The 20,633-nt window shown below is 36.1% G+C and overlaps 1 protein-coding gene across 2 annotated transcripts in view; it reads right to left on the bottom strand.

Moving 5' to 3' along the window:
• Positions 1–4,600: 4,600 nt before the first annotated feature.
• PCDH17 (protocadherin 17) overlaps positions 4,601–20,633 on the bottom strand; it is a 120,781-nt gene continuing 104,748 nt past the window's right edge. The window contains exon 4 of one of the 2 annotated variants that reach the window (XM_010810653.3): positions 4,601–9,311. In XM_010810653.3, the coding sequence (XP_010808955.1) occupies positions 8,629–9,311 (683 nt within the window). In that variant the 3' untranslated portion in view covers positions 4,601–8,628. The remainder of the gene's footprint in view (positions 9,312–20,633) is intronic. The other variant, NM_001205680.3, reaches the window with a different exon arrangement.

Here is a 20,633-nt window from a genome sequence, read left to right on the forward strand (position 1 = left end):
AAGAGGTGAGTGAAAAAGTTGGCTTAAAACTCAACATTCAGAAAACTAAGATCATGGCATCTGGTCCCATCACTTCATGGGAAATAGATGGGGAAACAGTGGAAACAGTGACAGACTTTAATTTTGGGGGCTCCAAAATCACTGCAGATGGTGATTGCAGCCATGAAATTAAAAGACGCTTACTCCTTGGAAGGAAAGTTATGACCAACCTAGATAGCATATTGAAAAGCAGAGACACTACTTTGCCAACAAAGGTCCTTTTAGTCAAGGCTATGGTTTTTCCAGTGGTCATGTATAGATGTGAGAGTTGGACTGTGAAGAAAGCTGAGCGCCAAAGAATTGATGGTTTTGAACTGTGGTGTTGGAGAAGACTCTTAAGAGTCCCTTGGACTACAAGGAGATCCAATCAGTCCATTCTAAAGGAGATCAGTCCTGGGATTTCTTTGGAAGGAATGATGCTAAAGCTGAAACTCCAGTACTTTGGCCACCTCATGCAAAGAGTTGACTCATTGGAAAAGACCCTGATGCTGGGAGGGATTGGGGGCAGGAGGAGAAGGGGACGACAGAAGATGAGATGGCTGGATGGCATCACCGACATAATGGACATGAGTTTGAATGGACTCCGGGAGTTGGTGATGGACAGGGAGGCCTGGCGTACTGCAGTTCATGGGGTTGCAAAGAGTCAGACACGACTGAACGAATGAACTGAACTGAACTGAGGCACTAATAATAACAGAGTAAGATGATTTATTTTCTATCACATTTTCAAATTTTCAATGAAGTAGTGAGGCACTCTTGCATAAAGATTTTAACTACAAACCCTGTGTATTTATTTACCACCTTTTATACCTCTGTTATATTTTATTAAGCATTTTGTCAATTTTAACACTCTATGTAGGCTACATCTAAAAACTGGTTGTTTCCTATAGTTTAATAAAAGCAATTTGAACATTTTCCACTTGCTGTAACTATTGGATTGTACATCACTACCTCTATAATTGATCCATGAATAAGAAGACATATAGAAATATATTTATATGAATATACCTAATGGAAAAATAAATAGATGAGAAAGACTATATAATACTTGATATTGATAGAAAATTATGAAATTAAGATGAAAATAAGAGACTGGTTATATGCAAGACAGTAGATAATGCTATAAAAATTAATGCTATAAAGATATCTATATAAATAAACCTGATTTTTAATAGAAAGAATAGAATAAAAATTCAAAAATATTACATCAAAGCAAATTATCATAGTGAAAACATATTTCAACTGCAAAAATAAGGAGGAATAATGTCAAAATATGATGGCAAAGAGATAGTGTTGAGATATTCAGCTGATCAATAAAGTGAAGGAATGAATACCATATCCCATCTATGTGAATTTAAATTTTTAAAATATAAAACAGTGTTAAAATTACATTAAATTTTATTTCTGGACCTCTTGAGAATAAGGTTGGTTTTCTGTAAATTGCAAAGAGAGATATTTAAAAATGAATGAATAAGCAAAACTCAGAAAAAATCAGAACACTTCACTTTTGATTAACCAGACTGAAAATGACTTGGATAGCTATAGTAATCTCTCTTTTTCATCAGATTATTGAAAACAGCAATGATATAATATTTTATCAAATGTGGATGAGGAAAGTCATAAATAAAAAATTGTGTTCAGCCTTTATCCATATTGCTACTACTTAAATTCTCTTCTTTATTTTGTGATACTGACGTTTGAAATAACTTGACTCTCATGCCTCCATATGTGCATATGGATCCATATATATGAATGCAATATTTAAATGTCTTTTCAATATTTTTGGTTTATGTGATTATTTCTAAGAAGTCAATTAGTAATCTTATTAATTCAGCATATGCATAACCTTATGATGTAAAGGAATTAAAATCTATGAATATCTTCCATGAGAATATGTTAAGTTCATGAAAAAGCAAATCTTCCATAATGTTTCAGAATATTTTGGAGATCATACCATCAATGCTATAAAACAATTTTATAAATGACAGTAAAGAATTGAAGGCAATCTTAAGAGAGGCTCAATTCTTATGATGTCTTTTCTTTTTCTTGTAGAGTATAATCCCTATTCTCTATTTTTAAATTATTTAATGTTGTTATGAACTATTAACATAGAGACTATCTGGGTTATATGACTTTTTTTTTTTTTTTGATGACATGATTGTCAACTTAAAGTGAAAAGCATATCACTGGCATAATTTAATGTTTTAGTATGATAAATAAGAGACTAGAAAGGTTAGATGTTAAATAGGGCAAGATTTTGGAATCCACAAAATCTGCTGCAAACAGAGGAACTGCTCAGTAAGTTCAAGTGTGGTCTTAAGACTTCTAAGCTCAATGTCTTTGGTTAAGTTTATTTACTTCCTTGAGCTTCAGAATTTCTAATTTTGTAATGCCTTCTAAATTTGTGAAAATTCTCTGGGAATTGGAAAATTCTCTACAAATAGAATTTTCAATATTAACAAGGCTTGCGTAACTATTATTTGACCTGCCTGATGCTACAAACCCTTAGGGAAATAAGCACAATTTTCATATAAATGGTGCTGACCAATATTTTATACAAAATATCATGATATACTGTGTAAGTTGAACAATAACAAAGAAAGCTTCCAATATTGTTTCTGTTTTACAACAATCTTTGAAAAATATTAGGAAATAATTTGATTGAATATTGTACCTTCAGGAAAATAGATTTTGAAATATAAATAATAATCAAAATTTAGTTCATTAGAATGCTATAGATCATTTATAAATTCTTCCTCTCAAAGTGAAATGCTTCATTTGTAAGACAAAAAATAGAACACAGCTAATGGGTGAAGTCAGTCTGTGTGATACAAAATTTGTAAAAAAAAAAAAAAAACACACAAAAATATTCCCTCTCTAATCGATATTTGTATGTAAGATACTCATTAACATTTACAGTAGCTTCAAAAACTAAGTTATTGTTTGGCAACTTTTTTCTGAATTATTAAAAAGGGAGAACAGGGAAAGAAATTGTACCCTTTTATAAATCCTAATGGACAGTGGATTATCCAGCATTATTAATTTCTAATATGAACAGAAAATGATATATTTCCTTGGTGAACCATGTGCAACCATCTACAAAAGCATGTAATAAAGAGTTTGAAGATGGTCCATTAACTTGATGATCTATTTCTCTGTGCTGTATTGATGCTATAGTAATGTTTAAGAATTTGTTCTCTTCATATCCTACAAATGATTGCTCTCTGATTGTCAAATAATTGTATCTCTGGGGCATATCTACTTAAAAACCACTCTAATCTGAGGAGCTTTAATAGCTCATTGACATGACGGAAGCTTATGATACATGTTGCACACATGACTTCCTCCTCATTGCAACCTGGCCAGGTAGAGTTGTTCATCTGAATGACTTCCAAATCCTTCAGCCTTGGTCAACTGGTTCAGGTGAGTTAATTAACACACTTGAAAGCAATAAATGACGTGATAACCATATGGTTTTGCTCTACTTAACACAGAAATATTTTCTATTATAAAAGGTAATATAAGGTCAGTTTCTATGAGGCAATATAATTCAAGGCAATATAAGATCAATTTCTATGTTTGCATATACCACCTAGGTACAAGGAATAAGTACTCTGATGGTAAAATGTAATTATTTTAGTTTTTTGTACCGTAGGACCATTGTATGGAACCTGACACCTAAGTGGTGCTCATTGAAAAAGAAACAGACATGTTAACCAATAAATGAACAAAATAATGGGTAGGACATTTAGTCTATTCTATTAAGTCTAAACCACAAAGATCTTAAATATGGAAAAGCAGTGCACACTTGATGTAATTTATACTGTCAGAAGAAAAGTAAAATTAAAAGAAAAAAAATCAACAGGGGCAGAACATTATGTTGGTTTGTAATTTAGAAGATGCTACTCACTGGGTGTGAACTGGCAGAGATATGGTATGTGTGGTCTAGCTGAGGGAAAATGCAAACAAGCAAATCTAGTTCATAAAGAGTTGAACTTACCTCTGTGTTTCTCCCACCAGACTACTGTGACTCGGGCACCATTCAGATTTTACTGTTTACTCCTGGGGCATAATTGTCCAAGGAAAACACAGAGTAGGAATTCAGTAAACATTTGTTTAGTAAGTAGAAAGACAGGCTTATTATTTTAAGATGCCACAATAAACATGTACTAACTTTAAAATACCATTTATAAATAGGTGGTTTTATCAGTCATGTAAGCTTATGAGAGGTCTTATAAAAATGACTTTTCTGAAGTCCTTTAGGATCTTGTACCAAAAGTATCTTCAAACCAATCGTAAATATGAAAAGCCACTAGTATCATAAGGCTATGACTCCATGGTAAGTATTTGACTATCCAGCTTATCAGGCTTTCTGAAAGCCTGGTAATGAATTCCCACTGAGTGTCATTATTGCTAAATAAGTTTTCCAAAAGCTTATTTTACTGGCAAATAAAGGAATAGCACAAACATTTGTGATGTCACAATTGCTTTCCAAAATAATTATGATCAGGGTCCCTGCGGTACACAGTGTATTAGAGAATGCAAGGGAAGGCAACACCAGTATTAGTAATAGCTTTTTATTCAGAGTCCTCATTTTCCAGATAGGTCACATTAAACACAGCCATTAAACAATAGCGTTGAGATAGATCCATACAATGTATGCTGCTTTGTTGTTGGCCTTGTTCACCAATCACTTGGTGCAGCTAAGAACCTTATGGAGTGATGGGGCTGATAAATGGGGATAGCCAACCTACGAAACACTGGAGCCAGGAAAGTCAGACTGTATTCAGGTCTCATTCAATTACATTTCGAATCAACACATCTTGATAGCCAAAACCCTCATTTGAATTAATGCTCCGGTAAGTGTTGTGTGTTGTCAAAAGAATATAATTAGACAATAATGAGTGGGCATATATTATGCCAAATCTCAGTCTACTTGTTGACCTCAGCAACTTCTACTCCATTAGGCAACAAACAGCTTTTAACCTGGTTCTAATAAAGCATACTGCTCCATCACGACATTACTTTTTTTCTTTTTTATGGTATCATTTTTTAAATTGAGCAGTACCTAGATCCTTTAAAGGGAAGTCATGTTTTACAAGATCTCAGCTAATTTAGAAAAACAAAACAAGTCAATTACCCAACCGGGAATTCAATTAATTTATGGAGTAGTGAGCCAATATTTGCATATTGCCTGCAGTAAGGATTAAGTATGCCAGGTTAAGAAATAAAATGAAAGCATTCTTTGAAATTGTGTGATACGTCTTTTTTATGTTTACTTTGGTATAGATACAACTAACACTGATTCTCACTACTTTTAATTTTGATGAAAAGATCTTTTATCATTAACACATTAACATTTAATGGAAACATTGTTTTGTTACTGGTACTTTTTTTAGTTCATCAGTAAACAATTTTTAGAACTTTGACTTTCTTATGAAAAATTCTATAGATACTTTTTCTGTGCTTGATACAGTTATTCAAGGACCTAAAAGACAAAGTATTTTCATTTATTTTGAATGTGGGGGATTTTTTTGAGGGGCTGGTAATTGGAGCATGTGAATTAAGATAATTTTTCACATTCTGAATTGTGACAAAAACCCCTTGAAATATCACTGCATCACCCCTTGGAGCAAGTTGCTCCCCAAAGGGGTAATTTTGGCATCTCAGAGACTTCCATGGAAGCCAAGCACCAGAGGTCTGTGATAAAGGCATTTGCCAGCCAAATGAATAAAAGCAAGATTCCCTTCAACCTAACTATAAAAGCTTAGAGTCCTGACTGCTGAATTACCACCAACTGGTAAATAAATAATCACTACTAAATACAGATAATGTGTTAAACAGCTAATGCTAGTAAATCACTGGTGACAGAGAGCCTAAAGGTAATCCCTCACACATTGGCACAACCAATTCTTAAAATCTGATAGTGTTTTAATGTCTTCAGACACTTTTAATAAATTGAACAACTGGTTACTCACCATTAAGAACATTTTAAAAATAAACCCTACTCTCTTTGTTGATTTCATTTACATACTGCCTTAGATTTTACTACTTGGCTATTGTCTAGTAAGAGAGAGGCAACACTTGGTAAGACTAAATGGAAATCAGTTTTCCATCAAATCGCAGCTATCAAGCTAAATCAACCTGTAGTCTCCTGGCAAAAAATAACATCATATAACAGAGACGACACATTTCAGATACATAAATTGTCCAAAATATAGAGAGTCAATTAAGTTTCACACGTACAAGATCCTTTCTTTTCTAATTTAAACATTTATGAATAATAAAAACCAAGAGTAGAGCTTTGGAAAGGCTGTTACTAGGAACCAAATACAGTTCTCAAGAGAATAAGGCTGATGGGAGTTGTCCACTCTTCCCTTTCAAAGCAGTTCTGCAAACGAGGTACAGTCTCAAATCTTGACAGCATTGGATGGAAATCTTTTCAGTTGGATTTTTCGAGGTTTAAAATTACAAAACTGAATTCACCTCTGTGTTTGTTTTTGCTTTTGTTTTTGATATAAGTATTTTATGACATTTACGCTGTTACTACACTGGCTTGGTGGCCAGGAAAGAAGGCACAGAATTCTCCACCAGTTTGCAAATAATGCATTTTTCTGCTCCAGTGCACAAACAGCCTTTATTTAACTCAGCACCACATATTCTAAGGTATGGGCTGGAAACTGTTTGTCATGAAGCTGTAAAATGCCAAAATTTTTAAACGCTGAAGGAAAATGTCAATCAAGGCATTTTCCCATCTGCTGCTACTTCTGCAAGTGCTAATTTTACTTTTTCCCAATTCCTGAAATTTGAGGTTTCCTAGCCTCATATGGAAGTAAGTTTGAAACTTGCTAAATGTCACAAGGAAAGGTGCAACAAAATGAAGGAATAGAAGGTGTATTGTTCTCAAAGGACAGCGATAAAAAGAGGCAAAAGAGCACTGAAAAAAAAAAGGCAAACCTTTTGTTAAGACCAAGACCTCTTGTAAAACACTACACAATGCAAGTAACCAGTGCTGGTACCACACATGCATTAAAGCATTTTGCATGGTTTTGAAGTATAATGGGAACACACATCTTGAACCACTTAGGATACTTTTGAGAACCAATCAACAGTATGATATCTACATAGGCAGAAGCTGGAAGTTATTGAAAAACATGAAGAAGTTTCAGGTATTGGTACAAATGTAATTCTTGTGATTTAGCATGACTTTAATAAAAGCTTCCACAAAGGACTTGCACATAACCGTGACTGACAGATGTATTTTCTGACCTTTCAGTTAGCTCCATCAGCTCACTCAAACACATTTTGAACAGATTATGTACTGTAGTACTTGGTAGACTATACATTAAACAAGAGACTTTGCTCTGAGGCACTGCTTCCAACACTCCATGGGGAAAAGGAAGCAGGAAAAAACAAAACTCATAGAGTTCGACAGCTACCGAGGCAACACTTGCCATTTACAATATAAGCCCAAATATTTTTGCAACACAACTATATATTAATTTAATAAAATACACAATATAGCTCTTATACACTCAACAATTTGGCTCATATGCACTGAATCTGCAATAAATCAATAAAAATATGTCATTTGATGTAAACACATTTAATTTTCTTACATTTGCACATTTAAATGGTCATGTGATTTGTGTATGTCTAAAACATTTCCACGTTCCTGAGCTATTTTAGTGTCCACAAATGAATAAAACATATCAATCATGTTAATTGTCTCTGAATATCAGCGCTCAATGATAACTATATTTCAGATCTTTTCTAGAGCAAATTTAAAACATATCCATTGTTATGTGTATGTTTGTTGGACACTAAAATGCTAAAGAGGCATTTTAAACCTTTAAATTTTCTTCTCCTTTCATGAAGTGAATTAGTCTATGTGTGTGCAGGACAAAATGGAATATATCTTTTTACATTTAACTTTTATACGACATGAGGTGTTTTACAAATGACCCAGTTTTTAATTTTTTTTTCGACTAATGATATGGAATGTTCTCTGTGTTTATATGTGTGGCAGGTAACTTTATACAGAAATGTTTACCACAAATATGTGTTAATGTTTGGTGTAGCTTGGACTACTGCAAGGTCTTCTCGGGACGTTCAGTAGAAGCCTGTGGTGACTGCTAGAAATTCTACCACAGATCAAAAATTATGACCCTGCTTTGTATGGGGTTTATAGGTAAACAGTTAAGTCAGCATAAACCATGGAGGACAGTCTTAGAGCAATCAGAAAAATTCTTCCATTCTCACACTGCATACCTTCCTAACAGATTGTCAAAAGGTAACTTGCTTCATCATCCTCTTTTATCTCCTCTCCTTTTTCTTTTCTGTTTGTCTTTCCTCTTTGAGCATCCTTAATTCTGTCCTAATATAAGTCTGGTCAGAAAAATCCATCATTATCTCTGAAAAAGAAACAGCAGTGAAAAGAATGTACTCGTGGGCACTTCAGATGTTCACTAAGAGCCTGAAAGCAGCATCGGTCTTTCTTCATCCCTGTACAATGGGGTTGTCACCAGGAGGGATCATTTTTCAATCAAAAGAAGAAACAGGAAGATGCCAATGCCTTTTGTTCTTTTTTCACTTTCTCACAGCCACAGGGTCATTTCCCCGGCAGTCCTGCAGAAGCTTGTCGATTTCCCTCACGACTTCCTCTGCATCCACCGACTCTCTGCCCAGATCTTGGCCGGGGTGGTCAAGTTGCTCCAAGACGGTGCCCATCTCATTGGAATCCCGGCTGGCTCTTGAATGCACGTCTGCGAAGACCCTTGCCATCTGCTCAGAAGCCAGGAAGGGAGGGTCTCTTGGTTGCTTGCTGGGGGACAGATACTGACTGTCAGTGGGCAAATACTGGCCGCTTGCCTCGGCCAGGGCTCCTGGCTTTGCTTCGCAACCATCCAAGGAGCCTTTTGTGGAAGTGCAAGGCTCAATGCATGCCTTGGTCGGGCTGCTTGATGCTGAAGGGACCTCTTGGAGGAGAGGGCTCAGGGCACGTTTGGCTTTTAAATAAGGTTTCACATTGGCAATGAGAATCGTGTGCTCTCGCTTGTCTTTTCCAAATGTACAAAAAGTCTTTTTCCCAGTGGGATTCACAGTTTCGTAAGTCTCAGTCTCAACATTAGCTTCAACTGTGGGTACAAAGAGATTTGTGCGGTAATCTGCATTTTCAGCCTGATTGGTTGCAGGGAACTGTGGCATCCAGCACCTGTCAGAATGACCAAGCACTCGGCATTCATCTGTGCAATTAACACACTCTTCCGGTTCTGCAAAACAAAAGAAAGACAGCAAAGCCAATCACTAGGGTTGCCTTTATATTGCTACCGAGACTGTGATCCGCTCTCCCTGGGTTTGCTTGACCTCTGGTCTCTTAATTAAAAAGAAAAGAAAACAATAATTAAAACATTTCAGGATGGTTGCATAAACCTGCTGGTTGAGACAATGGTTTTATTTAAGTCTATTCTCTAGATATTAACGAATTCCCATAGCCTGGAAAGAAGTAAAAAGTGGCCATTGGAGACTCATTCTCAGTAGAATAGAACATCACTGTAAACTAATCTCCTGGGGATATCAGTTAGTCTTTGTTCTGTATAACACATCCTGGAAACAGGGAACTTCAAGAAGGATTGCCAGGATTAATTTTTCAAATCAAATAACAGTACAGAAACTGAATCGCAAACTTCCATACCAAGTCCTAACCTGTTTTTTTTTTCCCATGTTTTATCCCTATTTTGCTTGTAATTGTTATTTTGGTAACAGTCATGAAATAAAACTTTTCCTTTAAAAGCCTACTTTTCCTACTGAGAGTAGCAAATAGAATTTTCTATCCAAATATGTTATAAACAACCTTGTCAAAAATGTACATAGTCCTATTGTAGTAGATTTGCAGATGAATCACATAATCAGGTTTCCTCACTTCAATTTTTTTTGTTTGTTTTGTTTTTGGTGTAAGTAAGTGAAAATGGATTTAGTCAACAGATATAGTTCAGAATGAATGAAAAATCTTGATTTTGTAAACAGTAATGCTCTGGGAGAATTTCGCTTCTCTTTCACAATAACATGTAGATAATCTAAATAAACCATTCTTTTAATTACCACTGTTTCAAAGATGCTGAACAAGAAAATATGAAAGAAAATTCCTTCACTATGACAACAGTCCATGAATTCAACATTTTAAGCTATAACTTTGAACTATATCTTCCCAGTTTTCCCTTTCATCAGCAAATGATTGTCCACCTTATGTTTAATGATCCTTTTTAAAACACGGGTTTTTTTTCAGGAGAGGATATTTACAATTTAACTCCATGTGATGGGAATAGAATTCCCTACACATTTGGGAACTCTTGGGATTACCATTTAATTGATGCAAGAGGATCTCTATAATATATAGTGTCCTATGTGCAAGGGAAAAATCAGCAAATTTAACAGCACTGATAAATTTATACAGTTACATTTAAAAGTCATATACAAAATCTGTTTGTATTTAAAACACATAAATAATTCCTTATCCAAAAAGAAAAAAATATAAACTACAACTTAATTTACTCAAAAGATTTTAGGATAAAATAATTTTCTATGAAACTAAACTCTTAGAAAGGAATCAAAATTGTGTTTTGACAGAACAAAAATTCTATGATATTTCGTAGCATGTATCATGCACACATGAAATGTTAAAAAGAAGTATCTAGGTAGCTTTTCTCTATTTTAATTGTCTTTCTTCTTAAAATACATTTACCTAAGCAGTGAAAAGAATATGTTAAGCTTATTAGGTAACGCAGTCAAGAATGCTAAAATGTAGTCTCAAACTAAACTATCTACTATCTATTCACAAACTCAAATACTTTCTATGATTTGAAAGGTTGTCAGACAGATGGACACAAACAGAAGCAGAAGAAGCTAGGAAATTTTCTGGAAAGCCTCCCTGTGCAGATTTAAAGTAGAGTAAGGTTTAAACAACAGGATATCAAAAATGTTTAATATCAGGTATCTGTTTATGTATTCTGAAAGTAAACCATCAATATTATACCTGTGTCAGTAAGTTTTAGAAAAAAACATATGTATCATTAAACTCAACTAATTTTATTCTTCAAAGATCCAGTGAAAAACTTAACCATCCATTTCACTTGGTAATATTTCTATATCTTTTAGAGTTGTGATTTTTAAAAACCATTTACAACCCATACGCTCTCTTTGAAATACACTAACATAGTTTTATTTTTCAATATTGAATGGTCTCAGTTTCAGCAATTTGGATAGCCCAGCTCTGAATGAATTCAATATGAATTTAAGAAGAGAGTGAAAAAGATAGAATAATGCAGATGTATAAAAGTATAAATCGACCTTGAATCTGAAACTATCAACATAAACTCTGCAGTTTTACTACTCAACTTCATGTCACAACCGAGCGAGAAAATTTCGAGTACTGATAATGATACATTATATGCTGTTCACCTTGGGATTAGACTGTAATTTTGATAGCAGCCACTACACTAAGGAAACCACAACTCTGTGGTTTCCCCAGTTTAGCGGTTATCATGTTCCCCTAACATGTGCAAGGTCTCCGGTTGGAAAGTGGGAGGAATCAGCTTCACTTTTGGGCTTCCTTGGTGGCTCAGCTGGTAAAGAATCTGTGTTCTGTGCGGGAGACCTGGGTTCAATCCCTGGGTTGGGAAGATTCCCTGGAGAAGGGAACCGCTACCTACTCCAGTGTTCTGGCCTGGAGAATTCCATGGGCTGTATAGTCCATGGGGTCGCAAAGAGTCGGACACGACTGAGCAATAGACTTGATAGCAGCAGTTCACAGATGGTGAAGAAAATTAAATGGACACTTTTGTATAAACAGCAGAAACTATGAGCAGAAAGTGAATTATAATTGACAAGGGTCAAATAATTTATGAGAAAGTAAAATTATTTCTGAAGTAACATAAATAAATAGATGATTAGGTTGGTACATAAAAGAGACATTGGTAGTAAATAAAGAATGACCAGCTAGACCAAAAAAAGAAAAAAAAAAAAAAAAAAACTGACCAGCAAGACAAAAAGAAATAGAGAGGGAAGAAGGAATGCTAAGTGAGAGGAGAGAGGGATGGAGGGAGGAATTAGAGGCTTAAGGGAAGAGGAGTCATATTGGGAGTATTTTTGCTATGCACACCTTCTATTATAATTTTTAAAATCCCCTCAATAAACTAAGTGTGTATAATAAAGGATAATAACGTGGAGGATTTTCTCCAGCTCTAGAGCCTTAGAGGCAGATGATAAAACTTCTTTCTGTACCTTGGGGAAATGAATTCCAGAATAGATATGTTGAATTATGAACTATAAAAACGAAAAAAGAAGCAAGTTATATAGGCAGCCACTATCTACAGAGTTTAGATATTTGCATCAAAAAAAAAAAAAAAATGTAGGGATCCTGGACAGAAAACAAACTTAGAGAACTTTGATCCAAGATTCACTTTTTTTTCTGGGCCAATCTGGTATTACAAAGAAATAATTTACCCTATTTTTTGTCCTTTCCTCAATATAACATGATAACTCTTTCACAAAATCACCCTTTGCCAAGAAAGATCGGATAATCGAAAAAGTATACAGATGAGAGTAACCGAGAGGTAAGCATGTTTATATTGCAAAGTGAAAACCACTCTGAAGTCCAACAGCTGGAAATATGGGCAGTTCTGTCTATAGAGAAAGTTTACAGTGCCTAATCTTTTAAATGAATAGTTATCTGAAGGACCATGTGACATCTGCATACATTTAAATTCTTGTTTACTATTAAGAATCACTTCCTATACTACTATGGACTTCTCTAGTGGCTCAGATGGTAAAGAATCTATCTGCAGTGCAAGAGAACTGGGTTCAATCCCTGGGTTGCGAAGATCTCCTGGAGAAGGGAAAGGCTACCCACTTTAGTATTCTTGCCTGGAGAATTCCATGCACAGAGGAGTCTAGTGGGCTACAGTCCATGGGGTCACAAAGAGTTGGAAATGGCTGAGCAAGTAGCACTTTCTTTACGACTATAGTCACATCTGCTATTATTTAAGATCCCAAGGGGAGGGAGCTAAACATAGTCATCTTAATTAGGTCAATTTTAATTTATATGATTTTTTTTTCAAAAGATATAGTCACTCAAATTACTAGAAGTACTTGCAATTCAGCTGCCACCATAAACTACACACACACATGTACAAATCTCTATTTGTATGTGTGTAATAAAATTGAGCTTACTCCAGCAGATAGTCCAAACAAAGTTTTAAAACCCAAATGCATTTCCAATGTATCCCTGAAAATTAAAAATCAGTAACTACCATAAGAAAAATACAGATGAATGAATGAAATGCACAGAAAAGTTGTATATTAGTAATATAAAAGTTACATATTAGTAATATAAAAGTTATGTATTAGTAATATAAAAGACATATGTCTATAAGCATATATATATGAACATTTTTATAATTTATAAAACATTATATATAATTTACATGCATAAATATTTTTATTTAAAATCACCAATAAACAACATTTTAATCTTTCCTTTTCCCTTCAACTAAGTGTGAAATCTCTGACTGAATAAACAACTTGACAACTGATTTTAAAATTTTATATAATTCAAATTGATTTAGAAATAAAGATGTTTGAAATTTGCATATTCATATTGGCTGACAAATCTGAAAGCTCTTTCGATCTTTTTTTAAACCTAGACTAAGCTGTTTAACAACTTAATCTTAAAGATATTAGGCAAGCAATCATTTTCTGCCAAAATATACCTTCAAAGGAACAGTCACTGTGAAAGTTACATATGTGTGAGGAAAAAAGATTTAGGTAATATATGAAATTATCTGTCCCCAAAGTATTGGATTTTAGCAATCTTCCACAAAGGTTACCAGAACTTAATGTTCATAACGTGATCTTAACACTGTGATGTCACTACATCATTAAGAGTGCACAGCCATTTCAAGATGGGTAAGAGGTGCCAACAACCACTATGTATAAGACTAAAATTTGAAGTCAAAACACTATTTAAGCCAGCAAGGATTATTAAAGATTAAAGGGCATATGTTGAATATAGTTGTTTTGGGAAAAGTCAGAGGAAAAAAAATCCTTGTGTGTTGTGATTCTGTAGTGTTCACCGCAAAGGAAACATATTGAGGAACCAGTCCATAAAATTTCTTACTTCAGAGTAAATCTATCTCTTTATTTTAATCTGTATCACTCAAGAAATAAATTATAAGATAAGCTTATTTTCCCTGTCTTCAAAGCATTATACCACACCGCCCAAAGAGAGATATTAGCAACTAATTTGTTAACACTTAGGGAAATATTAGAAAACATAAAAGGGTTTCCTCCCCTTAGTTTCAGCTTTGCCTGCTGCCTCTGGAGCCCACATATTTGTATATCTGAAAACATGCATATTATTTCTGGTATAGGAGTCTCACATACGCATCTGATTTATTTTTTATAATGATGAAATGAAGTCTCTGTCACAGAAATCTGAAAAGCAAAATCCATAAATCAGAACATTAAGGAAGCTCTGAAGGGCTGTGGTTGTGGGGGAAGGCCATTTGAGAGAGTTTTCTGTGCTTCATAACTGTCAACAGAATAGTTTTATTTCTGTTTTGTAAATAGCTTTAAATAGGAAAAGTGCTCTTCTGTTAGTGTCGTGGTTGCTCCTGTTTCTAACAGCATCTTAAAATTAGAATTGTTTCCAAGTAGACAACTCTATAAATGGAAGTTCATTTTTCATTTGTTCTCAGTTTTCTTTTTTATTTCTAGTTTACCTTCTTTCGAGCTTCCCTGGTGACTCAGATGGTAAAGCATCTGCCTGCAAGTCTGCCTGCAATGCGGGTGACCTAGGTTCGACCCCTGGGTCAGGAAGATCCCCTGGAGAAGGAAATGGCAACCCACTCCAGTATTCTTGCCTGGAAAATCCCATGGACGGAGGAGCCTGGTGGGCTACAGTCCAAGGGGTCACAAAGAACTGGACAGGACTGAGCGACTTCACTTCTCACTTGACCTTCTTTCACCAATGTAAGCTTTCATAACACCTAATTAGCTGTCTGGGAAAGCAGGGAGCTGGCACCCATCTATATTCATGGCTGGCCCAAGTGTTCTGGAGATGAACTCTGCAGAATCTAAATTGACCCCTCTCACAGATTATCTGTCAGTAAACAATGACAAACCAGAACCTTACACAGACAGTTCATATATACCAGTTTTCTACTGAAAGTTTTTAATGATGTAACCACATCTTGCTTTGCTGTTTTTTTCTTTCTTCAGCACAAACACACACACACACACACATACAGACAATTTCACACAAGGATGCACACTTCTCTATGAACACAACAAATTACAATTAATCCAAATACATTCCAACAGAAAAAACACCAACACTAAAATACAAGTACTAAATACCAATACAAAACACCAATACTAACTAAAATTCTAGTCAGAATACAGTTCAATAACCTCAAATAAAATGTATCTTTCAGTAAATTGACACAATTCATAACATCCTATGAACCGACAGCTTTCTACCATAAACCATTCTCTGCTTTTTTGACAATGTTGATGATTATTCACTTATTTCCCTTTCAGTTCAGTTCAGTTCAATCGCTCAGTGGTGTCCGAGTCTTTGCCACCCCATGAATCGCAGCACGCCAGGCCTCCCTGTCCATCACCAACACCCGGAGTTCACCCAGACTCACGTCCATCGAGTCAGTGATGCCATCCAGCCATCTCATCCTCTGTCATCCCCTTCTCCTCCTGCCCCCAGTCCCTCCCAGCATCAGAGTCTTTCCAATGAATCAACTCTTCGCATGAGGTGGCCAAAGTACTGGAGTTTCAGCTTTAGCATCATTCCTTCCAAAGAAATCCCAGGGCTGATCTCCTTCAGAATGGACTGGTTGGATCTCCTTGCAGTCCAAGGGACTCTCAAGAGTCTTCTCCAACACCACAATTCAAAAGCATCAATTCTTTGGCACTTGGCCTTCTTCACAGTCCAACTCTCACATCCATACATGACCACAGGAAAAACCATAGCCTTGACTAGACGAACCTTTGTTGGCAAAGTAATGTTTCTGCTTTTGAATATGTTATCTAGGTTGGTCATAACTTTCCTTCCAAGGAGTAAGCGTCTTTTAATTTCATGGCTGCAGTCACCATCTGCAGTGATTTTGGAGCCCAGAAAAGTAAAGCCTAACACTGTTTCCACTGTTTCCCCATCTATTTCCCATGAAATGATGGGACCGGATGCCATGATCTTTGTTTTCTGAATGTTGAGCTTTAAGCCAACTTTTTCACTCTCCACTTTCACTTTCATCAAGAGGCTTTTTAGTTCCTCTTCACTTTCTGCCATAAGGGTGGTGTCATCTGCACATATGTGGTTATTGATATTTCTTCCTGCAATCTTTATTTCCCTTTACCATCCTGTAAACTCCTTACACTTGTTACGATGATAGGGTGAGTCATTCCATATAAATAGCACTTTAACAATCTATTCATTCAATTATTTTCATTTATGATTTCTATGTTCCATTTACTAGCACATTAGTTAAAAATAAACCTTCTGATTTCCCTCTATCTAACTATGAAGTGGCTAAAAATTCCAGTTTCAATATTATTTCCCAAGGCAGTGTTAGAAAGTTGTCTCAAAACATCTTTCTCTGTGTCAGGGGAAAAAAAGGAGTATCCTAATAATTTTATCACACTTTTTTTTCTGCTAGTGTTCACATGACTGCCAGGATTAATTTTAGCACAATTTTTAATACGCTTGGTGTATCCGTTATTCAGGGAAGAAAAGGGGGAAACTGTGGCATCAGAGAACAGTCACTTTTCTTTAGCTAAGTGATCTTTCATCTATTGCCTTGTATTTCCCGTGTTTCTCACTTGTGCACAGTGATCTAGGTTGTTCTACTCATCAAATAACTGATATACAAATGCATAGATGTGGGATGTGTTTTTGCTTCTTTTGCTTTTTAATGTAAGATCATGTATCATTACAACATGCTCATTTGCTCATTTCCTGAGGATGCCTGTTACATTTTGCCAGTGATATATCATGATATAACATTGTGTATAGACTCCAGGAATTAAATTGTTTCCTGGATTTAGGAACATAGTTCATAAAATAAAAATACTATGAGATAAACGTATATATTTTAGGTGGGTGTACTGCCAATTTGGCTTCCAGATTTGACCTCAGTTGTTAAATGTCATTTATTTGCTTTTGATAGGCAGAGAGCACATTTTGAAGAGGAAGTTGGTATAATGCTATCAAATAGTCAAAACCGCTACAGCTTTGAAGTACCAGTCCTCTGGTGAGCACTTGCATCATACAATGTTTCAGAATGTATTGTCCCGGCTGCATTCAGACACCAGAAACCACTGATCTATATCACATTCAACTGAATGCAATTGCAACTGGGTATCTGGAGTGCCTGGAGTATTCATATTACTATTCAATGCACCTGGACAGCTTCAGGGATGGTTTTGAGTGTTTGTGACCCTTTGGACATAATAATAGGTCTCCCACAATGAATTTTCTGGTATAAATGTTGACAATCACAGATAATGCTCTGAGATGAAGAAAAAAGAAATTAAAGGGGAACATATATTAAGGGATAAAAGCAAAAGGATTTTATTTCCTTATAGGAAATCTGATATGGAAGCACCAGAAATTAAAAATCAAAAAATGAGGGTCTAGACCATGCATTGGGAACCTGTGGCACAAATGTAACTGTGTCTTGTGGCACACTGTTCTGAATTAACTTTCAAAACATAGCTGCTCCCCTCCCCTGATCCCATCCCGGAGATGCAGTCATCACCTGGGGCAGAAGCAGAACCCTGGAAGTAAAGTTACAGATAAATGGGGCCATCTCTTTCTTAACAGGTACCCTGAGGAGAACTGACTCTGAAGCTCAATTCTATAGTAACTGGAACAAGGCTTTTTGTTTGTTTGTGTGTTTGTTTGTTTGTTTTTACTTTTGTTTTTTGAATAAAGGACTCTGACATGACCTCTCAAGGGAAACAATATAACTCAAATGCTCCACCAGATTAAAGACAGCTCAAATTTAGTGAGAGTAGTAGATGTGTGTGATTCAGCAGTCAAAAAAAAAAAAAAAGTATATTCAATCATTCATAAGGTAAGAATGAACTAAACACCAGCTTTGTGCATTGGAAGTTTTTAAGCAAAGGCATCTTCGATAGAATTTTGTGGAATAGGTGTTATGTCAAGTAAAGCGGTGTGCTAAATGAATGCATATTTATCCACCTCTAAAATTCACCTGTCTGGAAGGCTGTATCATTTCACCAAGGAGTTTACACTTTGACTGGAAGCTAGAAACTTGATTTGAAATTAGGATAGGGAAAATAATTCATGAGCAATTATAATTTAAACTATGTTATAGGAAGACATATATGTTATGGGAAGACAAGACTCTTGAGAGTCCCTTGGACTGCAGGGAGATCCAACCAGTCCATCCTAAAGGAGATCAGTCCTGGGTGTTCATTGGAAGGACTGACGCTGAAGCTGAAACTCCAATACTTTGACCACCTGATGAGAAGAGCTGACTCACTGGAAAAGACCCTGATGCTGGGAGGGATTGGGGGCAGGAGGAGAAAGGGACAACAGAGGATGAGATGGTTGGAAGGCATCACCAACTCAATGCACATGAATCTGGGTAAACTCCAGGAATTGGTGATGGACAGGGAGGCCTAGCGTGCTGCAGTTCATGGGGTCTCAGAGTCGGACATGACTGAGCGACTGAACTGACTGAACTGATAGGAAAACAAATGACAGAAATGCAGAGAAAAGCATAGATTGTAATATTGTGAAAGGCTTTGTACAAGAGATAGTGCTTGATGTGCAACTCAAAAGATGATCATGGTTTCAACAGACGGTGGAGAGTAGGGAGAGGGTGATCTAGGTAAAGATAGCAGAACGTGCAACAGTCATCACAGAGAAATGTGCGCTTCACGGGATAATGAGAGACCAGCTGCATAGGTGGAAGGACATAGACTGTAATACCAAAAATAAAATTACAAAGGAAAAATTGGCTAGAATTTAAAAGAAAGTGGCAAAGCTGTGAATAAAGGACCAAATTTAATGCAGCAGGCCATGGAGCCTAATGTAAGTATCTGAGCAGTTTACTGCATGGATCAGATTTCTAGGAGCTCTATTGGAACACTCCTCAGCAACAGTTATGAATATAAAAAATTGGGATGGCCACAGGGCAAGTAGTATTCAAATCAACACTACTTCTGGAAACATACAGCATTTTGGCTGCAACCAGGATATGTTTCCAACAGAGCACCAAGGACCTGGCATGACTCTGGCACCATCATTCCAACTCCAGGGCTACCCCAATCTGCTTACATCCCACTTCTAAACTAAAGAAAGCCTTAATGTGTGATGAGTCAACAGATATTTATATTAACAATATAAATCCTGCATTTCATAATTCTGAATTAGAAAATATCTTTTTCTTCCTACATCTACTTTATCTCTCTTCCTGCTTTCTCAAATTTGCTGTTATTATTTAGTTCAGTTCATTCGCTCAGTCATGTCTGACTCTGCGATCCCCTAGACCGCAGCACGCCAGGCCTCCCTATCCATCACCAGCTCCTGGAGTTTACTCAAATTCATGCCCATTGAGTCGGTGATGTCATCCAACCATCTCATCCTCTGTCGTCACCTTCTCCTCCCGCCTTCGATCTTTCCCAGCATCATAATTTTTTCCAATGAGTCGGTTTTTCTCACCAGGTGGCCAAAGAATTGGAGTTTCAGCTTCAGCATCAGTCCTTCCAATGAATATTTAGGACTGATTTCCTTTAGGATTGACTGGTGATCTCCTTGCAGTCCAAGGCACTCTCAAGAATCTTCTCCAAACCACAGTTCAAAAGCATCAATTCTTGGGTGCTCAGCTTTCTTTATAGTCCAACTCTCACATCCATACGTGACTACTGAAAAAACCATAGCCTTGACTAGACAGACATTTGTTGGCAAAGTAATGTTTCTGCTTTTTAATATGCTGTCTAGGTTGGTCATAAATTTTCTTCCAAGGAGGAACTGTCTTTTTATTTCATTGCTGCAGTCACCATCTGCAGTGATGTTGGAGCCCCCAAAAATAAAGTCTGCCACTGTTCCACTGTTTCTTCATTTATTTCCCATGAAGTGATGGAACCAGATGCCATGATCTTAGTTTTCTGAATGTTGAGCTTTAAGCCAACTTTTCACTCTCTTCTTTCACTTTCATCAAGACACTCTTTAGTTCTTCACTTTCTGCCATAAGGGTGGTGTCATCTGCATATCTGAGTTTATTGATATTTCTCCTGGCAATCTTGATTCCAGCTTGTGCTTCACCCAGCCTGGCATTTTACATGATGTACTCTGCATATAAGTTAAATAAGCAAGGTGACAATATACAGCCTTGATGTACTCCTTTCCCAATTTGGAACCAGTCTGTTCCATGTTCAGTTCTAACTGCTATTTATTAACCAACCATAAGATTGCATATGATCCCATATCAGGAAGATTAAGTATTCTGGAAGGTCAGAAGACGGAAGGGCTAGAAGAAATAAGATCATTATAGGTA

This window comes from Bos taurus, chromosome 12 (assembly GCF_002263795.3).
Source record: "Bos taurus isolate L1 Dominette 01449 registration number 42190680 breed Hereford chromosome 12, ARS-UCD2.0, whole genome shotgun sequence".
Classification (NCBI taxonomy): domain Eukaryota; kingdom Metazoa; phylum Chordata; class Mammalia; order Artiodactyla; family Bovidae; genus Bos; species Bos taurus.